The sequence below is a fragment of the Lynx rufus genome, unplaced genomic scaffold (genome assembly GCF_022079265.1).
Source record: "Lynx rufus isolate CCGP_SWC_20201006 ecotype Redwood Valley unplaced genomic scaffold, mLynRuf1.p SCAF_5, whole genome shotgun sequence".
NCBI classification, from domain to species: domain Eukaryota; kingdom Metazoa; phylum Chordata; class Mammalia; order Carnivora; family Felidae; genus Lynx; species Lynx rufus.
The window spans coordinates 50949580-50965100 of record NW_025814867.1 but is presented as its reverse complement, the minus strand read 5'-3'; the positions used below and the strand labels follow the sequence as shown (position 1 = coordinate 50965100).

At 38.8% G+C, this 15521-nt stretch overlaps 1 protein-coding gene across 1 annotated transcript in view; it reads right to left on the bottom strand.

The window, feature by feature from the left end:
* Positions 1 to 2687: 2687 nt before the first annotated feature.
* Positions 2688 to 15521, bottom strand: part of LEKR1 (leucine, glutamate and lysine rich 1) — a 173923-nt gene continuing 161089 nt past the window's right edge. The window contains exon 12 of the mRNA XM_047100406.1: positions 2688 to 3101. Within this exon, the coding sequence (XP_046956362.1) occupies positions 2688 to 3101 (414 nt within the window). The remainder of the gene's footprint in view (positions 3102 to 15521) is intronic.

Below are 15521 nucleotides of genomic sequence, written 5' to 3'. Positions count from 1 at the left end.
ATGGAAAACAGATGTATATAGAGAAATTAAAACTAATAGATTTAAATTAATATCCATTATATGCATTTGAGAGCTCTCTTCTGCCATAGTATTCACTGCCTCCCTAACACTCTTGATATGATACTGTTTCATGCCAGGAGTTAGCTCATCAGTGAGAAAATCAAGGGAAGTTTATGTTCTTAACCCCCAGGTTACATACTCTAGTGCGATTCTCTTTTCTTTAAGTGTCCTCCTCTAAAAAATCCCAGCACATAGCTTAGATGGCACCATTCAAGTGGTCTAGCTTGATACAAATGTCAATATTGTCTCTGTCGTGTATCCACGGAATAACCTCTCTAATATACTTGTGGAATATAACAAAGTCTTACCGTGATTCTATTCTCAGAGAGATTATTTACATAATGACTTGTTATATTATAAAGTGAGAGTATAACAACAAACCAAGAAACCAGATTTGCACTGATAGTCTTTATCACTTTAGAAAAGCTTACACGTGACCTTCTTTACAAATTTAAATGTGTTCATAATTTAGGAAAAAAAATGTATCCCCATGGTTCCTGAAGAGAGAGCTGAAATTGGGAGACTGTGGAAAAGCGTGTATCATATGATGGCAAAGAACCGCTGCCCCGAATTTTCCTGTAGGCTTTTATTAAAGTTTTCTCTAGCTTCTGCCATCTACCTCACGTCACGAGTACTTGTAATTTAAACATCCAAATACCAGGTCAGAAATATCGAGGTCTGGTCCAGTAGTTCCCAGAGGGTGGCACGGGTACTACTGTCATTGTACACGATGATTTTAGGGGGTACACCAACCAACATTTTGTAATTTTAACAGATACATGTTGATTTTCAAGTATTAGCAAAAATATACCTAGCAAATCAAACTCGTTACTCTACAATTATTCTTTCTTGGGCCAAGCTTTCTTTTTACATAACTTTAAGTTTAAAAAGCGAGGGCATTTAAAGAAAATATTAGGTAAATACTATGTGGGGCTTCTGACAAAAGTCCTGATGGAGGCTGGGGAAACTCTGATGAGTGGGAAAGTGAGTGGAGTGGTTGGGGTCGGTTAACGGTCTGGTTTTAGCTCTGTCACTAGCTGTACCTCTTTAGCAAGTCGGACTTCTTTGGGTATCTATTCCTTATTTGTAAAGAAATGGTTGGGGTGACCTCTAAGGTTCACTCCAGCACCACCATTCTATTGTTTTGTTCTCTTGTCAAATGCCATTATAAGGAACATCGATCTCTGTAAAGTGAAACTAAGCATTCTAAGCCTTAACACAAGATGTGCTCACTTAAACTAGTCAGGGAAATCGGCAGACCTAATGTGGAATTTTTTTTTTTTTTTGAAGTTAAAACACACGATTGGTAGATTAGACTAATCCTTTTAAAGATTAGAGATAAACTTGAATTTACTTAGCAGCTTTACTTTGTTTTTTTGCACATGGGAGGGATTCCAAGTACCTTTGGATTCTCTCATGAACATAATAGCCAGACAGAGGAGAGTTTTATGTGCCATATTTGACATGTGCTACTAACATTCTCATCTGGGATTAAAAAGCTTGGATGTCCCTGATACAGTCAGATGAAGCATTTAAGTAAAGTCAGTGTTGGAAAAAAAAAATGCAGTTCAACTTGAAGGGGAAAAAAGATGGACAATCACTAGCTTAAGGTAAAGACTTATGTTTTAAGAAACAGGAGAAGCCTGAAGCTTTATAACTTAAAATAGCTGGTTTGGTTTCTGGTTTTAATTTTTCACTATGAAAATAGAAAATATGTTAACCAATAGGCCATTTTAAGAGGTAATAAAACATGAACCCCCAAATTAGCACTATGTGCCTCTATGAGACTGTCTTGAATTAGTTCTTTTCCCAATGGCTCAAATCAAAATCTAATCGTGATTACTAAAAACCATTCAATGTAGAAAAACTACCTCTACCAAGTAATATTTACATGGTCAGCCAGACTGTTTTTAAAAATAATCTCTGAAGTTTGAAAAGTAAACCCCCTTGTCCTTGAATTGGAGTTGGTGTCCCTTTTTCTAGAAGGTCCCAGGTTCACAGGAAAGACTGTCTTCTTGAAGGGTACCTATCATTACTTCTGGCCTAAAAAGAAATTGTATTAACCAATTAAACTGCAAGATGAAAAGAGAAGGTTTCTATGATGATGTTGAATTCTGTGAATATTTGAACTAAATATTTTGGAAATTATCAAATTTAGGACTAACGTACTTCTATTTTCTATTTGTAATACTAATCACATCTATTTAACCTATTCAGCTCAACAAACAAATGAACAAACACCAACCAACAAAACCAACACAATCTATTTTTGGTGGAAATATATCTGCTTGTAAAGGTGCAAAAAAAAAATAGCAAAGATGCTATGGGTGAAAAATTTTACCTGTGATCTCAAAAAGGGAATATTCAGAGAACACATCTAAACATCCAATATAGACACACAGAAATTGGCCCTCTGGAATACCACCAACTTCATTATCTGTTGCAACTTCAAAGGCCTCTTGGAAAATATGGCTTCACAATTCCTAGTTTTTCCAACTATCCTATTAAAAATATCTATAACCGTGCATTCTTGATCTGTGATAATAATTTGACCTCTGTCATCCTCAGTTACACTTGGTCTGGGAAGTACCAAGTGTCCTGCTTGGAGCTGCTCCTGGCTGGATCAGTCACTGCTGATTTAGTCTCCTCCTCAGAATGGCAGTCAGTCTTTGTCTGGTCTCATTTACGGAAGATGCTCGACCCCTGGGAGGATGGGGCTGGGGGAAAGTAGGCAAACCTGAGCTGCTGACCCTCTTGGGTTGAACTGAGGTTGGGGCAGTGGTGGGTTTTGACACTCCATGCAGGCTGGGGATTTTGATTCCTTTTCCAGAGTTCAATCTTGCAAGGCTTCTCTCTCCCCGGCTGCTGACCACTGCAGCAGAGGAGGTTAGGCTGCCCTGGTTAAGGGAACACCGCGACAAAGGTAAACTTCCACTGAGCTTCCTGAGCTCCAGAAGCTGTTCTCTGGCTTGGCTCAAAGCCTCTGTCAGTTCAAAGCGTTCTTCACACTCCCTGCGCACTGTTTCCTGAAGAAAAGTGTTCTGAAATGAGAAAAGGTGGGGGGAGAAGCATCCCTAGCTTTAAACTGTACATTTGGATGGTAATTGGCAATATAAATGGAGAACTGAAATGGAAATCAGAGGTCCGTCTTTGACTGTCTTTGTGGCTACTCTACCACATGGGACAGACAAGTCAAAAACGCAAATGATTTGTGAAGCTGGAAAGAACTTTGAGAGGACATTTGGTTCAACCCTTGCAGTTTGCAGAATAGGAACCAAGAGCCAGTATCACTCAGATGGGTAGTGAGGGGCTGGCACTGGAACCCAGAACTTCTAATGCTTACTTTAGTGGGGTTTCAACTCGTTGGCACATGTGATGCCTAACAGTTAACATCTGCAGGGGCAAGTATGTTAAGTTTATAACGAAGGTAAGCTGCAATACACAAGACAGGTAAAATTGCTTGAATTATAAGATTGAAAGAATAAAACATATCAGGTACAGCGCTTAAACAATAGAATCAGCTACTTTATATGACGCTTTCTCAACGGGACTTAAATATACTGATCGTTTGTTATTTTGTAAGATATATATCAAAATAAAGAAGAACGTTATTTGCTTTTAACTCCATTTGACAATCAAGTATCAAGTCGCCAGAAGCTGTAGTGGATACAATACCTGCCCTCAATAAGTTTGCAGCTTCATGAGTTTGAGCAGAGCTGTTTTTTATGTCTCCGACAGGATTTGGAACCAAGGGTAGAAGTTATGTAGTTGAAGATAAGGAAGAACTTTTTAAAAGCCAGAGCTGTCTGGAGGATACCCTGAAGGGTTAAATCTCACTTGACTGGGATGGACTGGAGCAAACTTAAACTTCAAATGGGTGACTGAACTAGAGATCACTAAGGTCCCTTCAAATTCCGAGACTATAGTTTTAGTTAAAGAAGTTACTCATCTTTCGTCTATGGAATTCATCCAAATTATTTCAAGGTCCATGGTAAGAATTAGCTCTTGGATCTTTCTAACCTCCTGACATGTCTGTAGAATGTCAAAAAAGAGGTTGAAAAGCAAACAATTCAAAGTAGTAAACAAATAAGGAAACAATTAAAATGATTGTGCTAGACCCAGCAATAGCACTGCTAGGAATTTACCCAAGGGATACCTGAGTACTGATGTATAGGGGGACTTGTACCCCAATGTTTATAGCAGCACTCTCAACAATTGCCAAATTATGGAAAGAGCCTAAATGTCCATCAACTGATGAATGGATAAAAAAATTGTGGTTTATATACACAATGGAGTACTATGTGGCAATGAGAAAGAATGAAATGTGGCCCTTTGTAGCAACGTGGATGGAACTGGAGAGTGTGATGCTAAGTGAAATAAGCCATACAGAGAAAGACAGATACCATATGGTTTCACTCTTATGTGGATCCTGAGAAACTTAACAGAAACCCATGGGGGAGGGGAAGGAAAAAAAGAGGTTAGAGTGGAAGAGAGCCAAAGCATAAGAGACTCTTAAAAACTTAGAACAAACTGAGGGTTGATGGGGGGTGGGTGATGGGTATTGAGGAGGGCACCTTTTGGGATGAGCACTGGGTGTTGTATGGAAACCAATTTGACAATAAACTTCATATATTGAAATAAAATAAAATAAAATAAAATAAAATAAAATAAAATAAAATAAAATAAAATAAAATAAAATAAAACAAAACAAAATAAAATAAAATAAAATAAAATAAAATAAAATAAAATAAAATAAAATGATTGTGCTATAGGATTCTCCGACTGAAAATGAATTTCCATCAGGTTAGTTTGTAAAACTACCCAAGGCATTGCCAAATCTGTCAGTGGGAAGTGTCTTCCCAAGGCTTTTCCTGAATAATCTGCTGTCAGTGGAACTAAGTAACAAAGCATCAGAGAAAGTAGCATCTTCCTGTATTTGAGTTTCTTGTAATTATGATCAGAACTCTATTCAACTCCAAATTTGGTCAGAATTGAAGAATATGGCACAATTCCAGATTGACAGTTGTTCTGTAATTTTCTATAAAATCAGCAGCACGTCTGGGTCAAACAAAGCTTCATCACTTTCATATATTATTAACATACATATGGGTCCATATAAGCATATATATTTTTTTAAATAATGAGGGTTAAGTACTTGCTTCTAGTTAGGTGCTTTTGTTTTTTTGTTATTGTTTTTGTTTTTGTTTTGAGAAACTGGAGACCAAGGATGGTGTTTGTGGCTTTATCATCTGGTTTTCATTAATCCTACCTGAAATACTTGTTGAAAAGGCAAGAGAGGAAGGGCCAGGGAAGAATATTAGTAAGTTGCTCTGTTAGATGTCATCTCATCTCCTGTTCTGACAAAGAAAAACCGTGAAGCCCTACTGCTTATTTGACCTGCTGAAAGCAGCCCAGCCCTGAAGTGGTAGGTCCTGCTCCCAGCTGCCCATGCCGAAATGAATTGTCTAATTATATCAAGCATGCAGGGACCGCTTTGTTTCTGGACACAGAAGCAATTAAAAAAAAATAAGACACTTCATCTATCTTTGCCCAACTTTTCTAAACTTAATCTAAACTTTAAGTGGCACACCATCAATGCATTATTTCCTATTAATAGAGTTAGCTGGCAAAATATGTTGAAGTGATTAGATTCAAGGGGCTTTCAATTACTTAGTATAAAAAATTCCCTTGATTAAGAAAGTTATGAGAAAGAGTTAAGTTTATTTGAATATATAAAAGAAAAGAATGGATAGCAGTTAACTGATGAGGTCAATAAATTGCTGACATGAATAACAGGTGCACCAATATGGAAGGATAACGTAATGGGTGATGTGATGACAAGGGCTCTCATTAAAATAAAAATAAAATTCAATCCATTCACTAAAATTAAATTCACGTCTGAAAGGAAAGGAGTGGTGTTCTATGGAAAACATCCGTAAAGCAAGTCACCTAAAAGCTATTTTAGGCAAGTGACATTGCACTAAAGGAGGAAATGAAAAGGTGGAGTGAACTCAAAGATGTCCCCATAGCAAGTATAATGGGAACAAAGTGCCGGCCAACTCCAGACTGGACTTTGGAAGGGCTGCTGATCATCTTGGTCTGGGGCCCACTGCTCTGGAACTCATCCTTTTTCAAGCTATTAGCTTCCAGTACAAAGGACTATTTCTCTTTCTTCTGTTATTTCAAATCAGGAGGACCTCTGAACTGAAAACAGGCTCCAGAATTAGGACTTCTATTTTTGTATTTGCCATAAACACTGTGAAATCTCAGGTGAATCTCACAATATCTGCATATCCTCTGCTACCATTACCTCCTGTTTTAAAATTGAGATTATAACTCAGTTTTGTACAACAGGCAATTCAGATGTTATAATTTATTCAACCATGGAGTATCAAAATGGAAATAGAACACATCAAGTTTAGAGGATTGCTATTTCGAGGGTGGGGTGTGTGTGACAGGGCATGACAAGAGCACACATGGATGTGGCCAGAGCCAGTAAGGGAAAATTCCATCATGTGTGGAAAAGAATCACTCACTTGTGATTAGATTGCTTTCAGTGATTTAGGCAAAATATCTATCTTTTGGGGCTGTTTTTTTTTTTGAAGGTTGTTTTTTTTGGAAGAATTTTAATGTGTGTTTTCACTGAACAACATAGGAAAATGTGTAAGACGGAAATTCAGTAAGATTGAAAATCCTGGGCAAACATGAGACTAATCAGTGAAGCCTTAGCATTCTAAACGTTTCAGGTAAAATTATCTTTGGTCATATTTTAGCATGGTAAAATGGTAAAGAAGGGGCAGTGGGGTTTTCCAGGCCAAATGGGCAGCAAGTGCAAATGGCTGGTAGTGACAGTGGGAGAGGCACATCTTGGGATGACACATGGCTTAGTATGACTTGGATGCAGAATGAACAGGCAGGGAAGAGTGAGCAGGGTCTGATCGAAGATGACTATAAATAACATGCTAAATATTAGAGTTTTAACTTAATTATGAGGGTCATATGGAGTCGTTGAAAGGTTTATTTCAAGCATGGGGCTGGCATGGTCAAATTTGCATTGAAGGAAGATCCCTTTGCCAGCTCTATGGAAAATGGCCCCAAGTGGGGCAAGAAAGGAAACAGGGAGGATCATAAGAGACCAACATTTTCACAGAGGAGGTTCCTATCCCCTGCACCCCTTGATTAGGGTGGTCTGGGCACAGGAGAATTAGTGTTTCTGGGTCCTAAAGTTCTGTTGATGGTGAAGAGCATTACCAGTAGAATATGTCTATAACATTTTCAGATGAAGGCCACTTTGGGCTTAAAATATGGCTTAATCACACTCCCACTGGGTAAGTAAATGTCAAAATGAAAATATAAATTAGCTTTCCATCTGTTTGAAATTTCTAATATTAAAAAAATGGCCAATTTCCCCCACTCTTTACAATGTAAAAGTAGTTTATTTTTGTGTTTGTTTTCATTTTTTTCCCTTAGAGACAGCTGGATTGTTTTCAATTCCAAAGACAGTGGAAGAAGCAGGAGAAGGCTTTGCTGGGTAACCTGATCATTCTGAAGATGAAAATCCCATTTGTGATGGCAATCACTTGAATTTGGCAATTTGGGGGGAACATGCCAGGAAAGCAAGTCCTCAGTGAAGAATAACCACAGATGGCTGTCTTTTTTATGCTTTACGTCCAATGAGGTCTGAACCAGTCATGGAATGATCAGATTATAGTTTCTACCCACCCACACGAGATATATCCCAGGGTGAGTAGATGACTGGACAACTGGGTGGGGAGCCAAGGCAAAGGGAAACTGGAAAAGGTGTGGAAACCAGAAAGATGAGTAGGAGCTAGCAAAGGATGTGCCCAAACTTCCATTTATGGCTTCTGTTCAACTAATCTGATCAGCCCAAAACACTGCAGAAAAACAGAAGAGATGGCCCTTTGATAAGACAGGAATGAGAACCTGAATAGATTTCCAGGAAAGAAGTAAGATGGATGGTAGGCAGGCTGTTCTAAAATTGTATTTCTGTGCTCACAGACTTAATGGACACTGTGAAATAACTACTGCAGATATATTGAAACAGAAGTAGAAATGGGGAAATATAAACAACCCCGAGGACTAATATGCCTCAAGAGCAGATTTTCAGAATGGGGAGGAAGAGCCCTTGAAGGCACAGTGTTCAGGATTCAATTGTCTAAGTCAATAATCTAAGATTTAATTAGTATTAATTAAATACAATGGAAACAATTTCTCCCTATTTTTTCTCATTCTGTCAATTTTCTGGCATCTATACTCTGCATCCGGGCAAACTGTCTCCAACATGTAAAAGGCGGTCTTGCTTAGCTCTCCCTCTGCACTGCTGAAGCCTCTCAGTCTGACTGCCTCACTCCTGTCTGCCCCATGCCTCATGGTTAAGGTTCTCAGGTTGTTTGTTCACCCATCCTCCCTGCCAACCAACCCTAGGAGTAGCCCATGGTCACTAAAAGCTTTCCCAGTTCTCTCTCTGCTCCCTGTGCAGCCAGAGGTTAGAGAAGAGATTCATATGTTCTAATTTTATTTGGTCCCTAAATTGAGAACTAAGTGGTTCCACTAATTAACTAACTTAATTTACTAACCAGTGCTTTGTTTTCTCATAAATGGAATTACCAGACAAATGTGTGCCATTTTATCTATATCAATTAAATATGTAAATATAGAAAATGCATATCCTTGGAGTGGCTCAGTGGGTTAAGTGACTGACTTTGGCTCAGGTCATGATCTCATGGTTTGTGGGTTCAAGCCCCGCATCGGGCTCTGTGCTAACAGCTCAGAGCCTGGAGCCTGCTTTGGATTCTGTGTCTCCTTTTCTCTCTGCCCTTCTTCTGCTTGTGCTCTCTCTCTCAAAAATAAAAAATGAAAAATTTTTACAAAATGCATATCCTAAAACTAAGCAAATCCCTCCTGCCAAAAAAAAAAAAAAAGAAAGCTCTTTGCAAACACCATATCTTCCTCAAATTTAATCTTTGACTTCACACAAATCCATCCTTGCCAGATTTATTAGTAAGCTTTCCTAAATAAATGGGTTTTCTTTTTTTTTTTCTTAAATAGATTTTACATTTGAAAAATATTAGCCCCACATTGGGCTCTGCTATAAGCATGGAGCCTGCTTGAGATGAAAAAAAAAAAAAGCACTCCTTCACACTCCAAGTTCTATCTCCAGGGAATAACTATTTTCAGGTTTTTAAGCTGTTTCTTGCGATATTTATTTCCATATTTCTATGTAATAACATCATGCAGTTATCTCATGGTTTTTCAATTTTGAAGTCATTATCTAATGGCTTCATAGGATAGAAGATGAGGATTCAGCTTCCCATTCCAACTCCTAGCAGGTGTTTCTCTTTTTCCCATGAGCAGATATTCCTGTTCCCTGGGAGAAATTTCTATCACAATTTTGTTGAAAAATCTTCCCAATTTCCATCACAATTTTTATTTTGCTTTATATGATTATAGTATATAATATTATGTAGACCTGAGCCATGCAGTGTACTATGATTACATTTCCTTTCTGGCATGGCTTCCTTTCACAGTTAATTATTGTCCCACTATTTATCTGCTTAGGTTTCTGGGTTTACTTATTTTTCACCAAATCTACTTATATAAGTGTAAATATCCTTTCAGCATGTTCGAACACTCCATGTAATCTATCAGCTTCTCTTATATTGGAGACATACTTCTAAAAACCCTCCATTCTGCTGAATCCAGCCTGGTTGTTCTCTAAATCTGTTGCCCTGCTGTAATTCTCAGATTTCATCCTTTCTCCCTCTCTGACCTGAAAACTTCCTAAGAACTTATGTTTATCCTTAAGGTATAGATATTTCATGATGAAATGCTTTGGTGGAATGGCTTTACCATTCATTATGCTGAGTGGACCCTTCTTCCAATATAGAAGTGTATGTCCTTCAGTACTTAGAAATGTTCTTGATTAGTTTCTGCTCTAATCTTTCCTCCACTTTCTCTGTTCTCTCCAGAACTCCTCTAATTTTCTTTTCTTCTCTCCATCTCTTTGTTTTTCTCTTCTACTTTCTGGGAGATTTATTCATCTTTATCATCTAACCCAAATATTGAATTTTTTACTGCAGTTCTTATATTTTAATATTTATTCTTGTTCTTTATTCATAGCCTCTGCTTATGTTCCATGGATGCAATATCTTTTCTTTTCTCTCTCAGGACATTAATTGTACTCTTTTTTGAAGCTCCCTGCATGCATTATTTTGTATCTTTTTCTTCTGAGTTGCTTTTTTTTTCCTTCTGAGTTTTACTTTGATCCTAGTTTCTGTCTCGTATTTGAGGTGTTTCTAAAACATTTGATGATCTTTGGCTGTTGACGTTTAAAAAGGAGTCTCCTAAATGTTACTGGAAGCTCTGTGTGTCTAGGTGAGGGCTTAATGACTGGTATACTTCTTAATGGGTAGATTAGACATGACTATTGCCATTTCACTGGGAGACCCCAATTGTCAATATCCATAGATCTTTTTCCTCTCCTCTCCTCCTCTCTCTCCTCCCTTCCCCTCCCCTCCCCTCCCCTCCCATTCCCCTCTCCTCTCCTCTCCTCTCCTCTCCTCTCCTCTCCTCTCCTCTCCTCTTCTCTTCTCTTTTCTCTTCCTGCATTTCTCCAGAGAAGATTCTTCCAATTTCCTAGCTGTTGATATATAAACCTAGTTGTCTATTCTGGGAAGTAAGTGGGTAAAGTGGTTCAAGAGGTCTCACTCTGAGGTACAGACTTTCATTCTAGCCTTATCCCACAATCTGCTCTTCTGTATCCTCAGGTCCAAAGCCTCTTACATTCAGGTTTTTCTAGAGTATAAACCTTTGGTATACTGCCAGGATGGTGGGTGAGGTTGCTTAGGGGTTAGTGAGGGCATCCGAGGATCTGTCTGTTCCTTTCGCAATTATTCAAACAATCCTGTTTTCAGATCCACTCCTCTCCCTCTTTCAGAAGTATCTGGTGTCTCCAATCACTGAGTCTTTCCAGCATTGTGTCACATAATTGGATTTGCTCCTTTTAGGGTTCCACCTCACTTCCCCAATCCCCACAGGCATCAGGTTTCAATATCCTACAGTCTACTAATTACCTCTCAACACTGCTTTCTCAATTTTCAAAATTTGATCAATGTCTCTTTCATCTAGTGTCAACTCCTTCCTCTCCTGTTCTCTTTTCCTTATGGATATATTCACTTTTTATTAATTTACTGTAATTTTAGTGATGTTTTGGGATTACATAGATAAACATATGTATTCAATTCTCCATATTTAATCAAGAGCATTATTATTATTATTATTTTTTACTGTTTTTATTTATTTTTGAGACAGAGAGAGAGAGAGAGACAGAGTGCAAGCAGGAGAGGGGCAGAGAGGCAGACACAGAATCCAAAGCACGCTCCAGGCTCTGAGCTGACAGTACAGAGCCAACGCGAGGCTCAAATTCACAAAATGTGAGATTATGACCTGGGCCAAAGTCAGACGCTCAACCCTCTGAGCCACCCAGGTGCCCCAAGAGCATTGTTTTTTCTTTTTGAATGTCTTTCATCTTCATTAGATGGCTACAGAAACTGATATTTTAAAATTTCTGTCCCATTGTTTTCCTTACTGGTAATCTTAAGACAACAAAAATATTGAACTTCCTCTGGTAGTTCCTTTCTGTTTTTGTTTTGGGTTCCTTTTGGATTTACCACATTCTTCCTCTGAATTACTGAATTACAACACGTAATTCTCTGTCAGTGCGGCTGGGCCACACTGTCTCGACAGGACTCACATGAAGCTAGTAGGAAGGAAAACTGGCAGCAAGAAGCATGTGACTATTTTAATCTGTTTTTAAATGATGTTCTATTCCCTAACATATTATATTTCTTTCTGAATTCTTTCTTCTTTTAAAAAAATATTCCCTTTTTTTAGGCGTGTCTTTTCCCTATGAAGGATTTTCATGGGCCCCCTTTCAACATTCACATTTCCCATACAGCTCTACTTTCCATTTTCTCCCCTTTCACCTGCATCTTTTGTTGCTAAACCTTCTTGATCCTGGTGTTCCTGTGGATGCTCTCCAATAATCCGGCTCCATGCAGGAATGCCCATTTGCCCTTTAGAGGCTCTGGCTTTCCTCCTATCCTTGAGAACATTCTTCATACAATTAAAAACAAAGTCCACCCATTCTCTGGCCTCTTGAAAGAGAGCAGGGCTTTCCTGTCTTTAATTAGCTTCTTTATTAGACCAAAAATTTATCTTCATTCTAATGACAATTTGTCCTTCACTTTGTCCTTTTTTCTCCAGAACCTGACAAATTTCAAGTATCTGAAATGTGTGATCAAAATAATAGTGTTTTTCACTGTATAAGCTACAGCCCCTATTCTTTCTGGCTCATAAATCCTACCCCTTTTATTGTCTCATTCCCTATTTTTATAGGAATATTCTGGATTTTGGTATGCTTAACCAGAGAAGCAGCCTTAATTATTTATTCTTATAGTTCAGTGTCAATTATTTAACTTCGAGAGGAAAATCTAATCTACCTCCCCTCCTTCCACCCCAGCTAAAGGAAGTCTGTCCCTAGGCATGCCCTTAGGTAACTTTACTTTTGGAATGATCCTTTTCTATTCCCCAGTACTGATCAATGATCATTTAAGTGCCAACCCAGTGTTTTGTATATCTCAAAAGTCTACATTAAAGAAAAAATAAAACTTCATCTCTAAGTAGTTTCCTTTTACAACTACTGAGCAGAAAGAGCTCCACATGTAGCTCCTTTGGCTGAAAAAGAAATTCATTCCTCACTTTTAATCTAGGGTCTCTTGCCAAAATTACCTCTAGTGGCCTGGCCCTGAGACTGGCAGCCTCTAGGATGGCCCCCAGTTATCCCCGCCCTCTTGCTTATTCACATCCTTGTGCAATCTCTTTGCTTTGAATGTGAGCTGGACTTACTGACTCATTTATAATGAATAGAATTTAGCAGAAGCAATGGGATGTCACTTCTGAGATTATGTTACAAAGACTGTAGCTTCTCTCTTAGACACCTCTCTTGCACTCTCATTCTTCCTCACTTGGTGCTCTGAGCCAACCCAGCTGTTGTTGTTCTACGTAGAAGTCCTTGTTGTAAGGAACTAAGGGAGTCCTCCGACCAACAGCCAGCAAGGTGCTAAGGCTCTCAGCCCAACAGCCATAATAAAATAACTCCTGCTAACAACCACAAAGTGAGTCTGAAACAAATCTTCCTCTAGTTGAGCCTTTAGACAAAACTGTATGCCTGACTCCCTGACACCAACCTCACAAGAGGTCATAAGCCAAAAGTACCTAGCTAAGTCAAATTCAGAGCCCTGGCCCACAGAAACTGTGAGATAGTAAATGCTTGTTGTTTGAGAACACTGAATTTGAGAATAGTGGATTGTTCAACAAGGGATAACGAATAGGCCCTTAAAGCCAATTTTTAAAGATTTCAGTCTATGCTTTTTATATAAGTTTCTGTTTAGGGGCGCCTGGGTGGCTCAGTCGGTTGAGCGTCCGACTTCAGCTCAGGTCATGATCTCACACTCCATGAGTTCTAGCCCCACGTCGGGCTCTGTGCTGACAGCTCAGAGCCTGGAGCTTGCTTTGGATTCTTTGTCTCCCTCTCTCTCTGCCCCTCCCCTGCTCATGCTCTGTCTCTCTCTGTCTCAAAAATAAAACAAAAACAAAAACAAAAACAAAAACAAAACATATATAAGTTTCTGTTTAGGTCATTCTTTCCTCTGGATGTCAATGTAATTACTCATATAAGATTTTCTTTTGGCACAAAAACAGACACATAGGCCAATGGAATAGAATAGAAACCCCAGAACTAGACCCACAAACGTATGGCCAACTAATCTTTGACAAAGCAGGAAAGAATATCCAATGGAAAAAAGACAGTCTCTTTAACAAATGGTGCTGGGAGAACTGGACAGCAACATGCAGAAGATTGAAACTAGACCACTTTCTCACACCATTCACAAAAATAAACTCAAAATGGATAAAGGACCTGAATGTGAGACAGGAAACCATCAAAACCCTAGAGGAGAAAGCAGGAAAAGACCTCTCTGACCTCAGCCGCAGCAATTTCTTACTTGACACATCCCCAAAGGCAAGGGAATTAAAAGCAAAAATGAACTACTGGGACCTTATGAAGATAAAAAGCTTCTGCACAGCCAAGGAAACAACCAACAAAACTAAAAGGCAACCAACGGAATGGGAAAAGATATTTGCAAATGACATATCAGACAAAGGGCTAGTATCTAAAATCTATAAAGAGCTCACCAAACTCCACACCAGAAAAACAAATAACCCAGTGAAGAAATGGGCAGAAAACATGAATAGACACTTCCCTAAAGAAGACATCCGGATGGCCAACAGGCACATGAAAAGATGCTCAATGTCGCTCCTCATCAGGGAAATACAAATCAAAACCACACTCAGATATCACCTCATGCCAGTCAGAGTGGCCAAAATGAACAAATCAGGAGATTACAGATGCTGGAGAGGATGTGGAGAAACGGGAACCCTCTTGCACTGTTGGTAGGAATGCAAATTGGTGCAGCCACTCTGGAAAGCAGTGTGGAGGTTCCTCAGAAAATTAAAAATAGACCTACCCTATGACCCAGCAATAGAACTGCTAGGAATTTACCCAAGGGATACAGGAGTACTGATGCATAGGGGCACTTGTACCCCAATGTTTATAGCAGCACTCTCAACAATTGCCAAATTATGGAAAGAGCCTAAATGTCCATCAACTGATGAATGGATAAAAAAATTGTGGTTTATATACACAATGGAGTACTATGTGGCAATGAGAAAGAATGAAATATGGCCCTTTGTAGCAACATGGATGGAACTGGAGAGTGTGATGCTAAGTGAAATAAGCCATACAGAGAAAGACAGATACCATATGGTTTCACTCTTATGTGGATCCTGAGAAACTTAACAGAAACCCATGGGGGAGGGGAAGGAAAAAAAGAAAGAGGTTAGAGTGGAAGAGAGCCAAAGCATAAGAGACTCTTAAAAACTGAGAACAAACTGAGGGTTGATGGGGGGAGGGAGGGAAGGGAGGGTGGGTGATGGGTATTGAGGAGGGCACCTTTTGGGATGAGCACTGGGTGTTGTATGGAAACCAATTTGACAATAAACTTCATATATTAAAAAAAAAAGATTTTCTTTAAATTTTTCTTTGAGAGCAGGTAATGGCAGCTGTCAGCCTTATTCCTAATTGCATATATAGGGCCTAGCACCTGGCCCCTGGATAGATGCTCAATATATATTTATTGGATTCAACACTTCTATTTTTTTTTACATGTCCTAGTGTATAGGTTACTCCTCAGTTTCCATATTGCTATGTCTTTGGATATTTAAGAGTTAGAAAACCTGCCAGTCTAACTGCCTTGATCTCTCTTTCCTTTAACCAGTTGACCCTCCTTTAGAACTTCAACACTGCTGTCTCATTTGAAGCA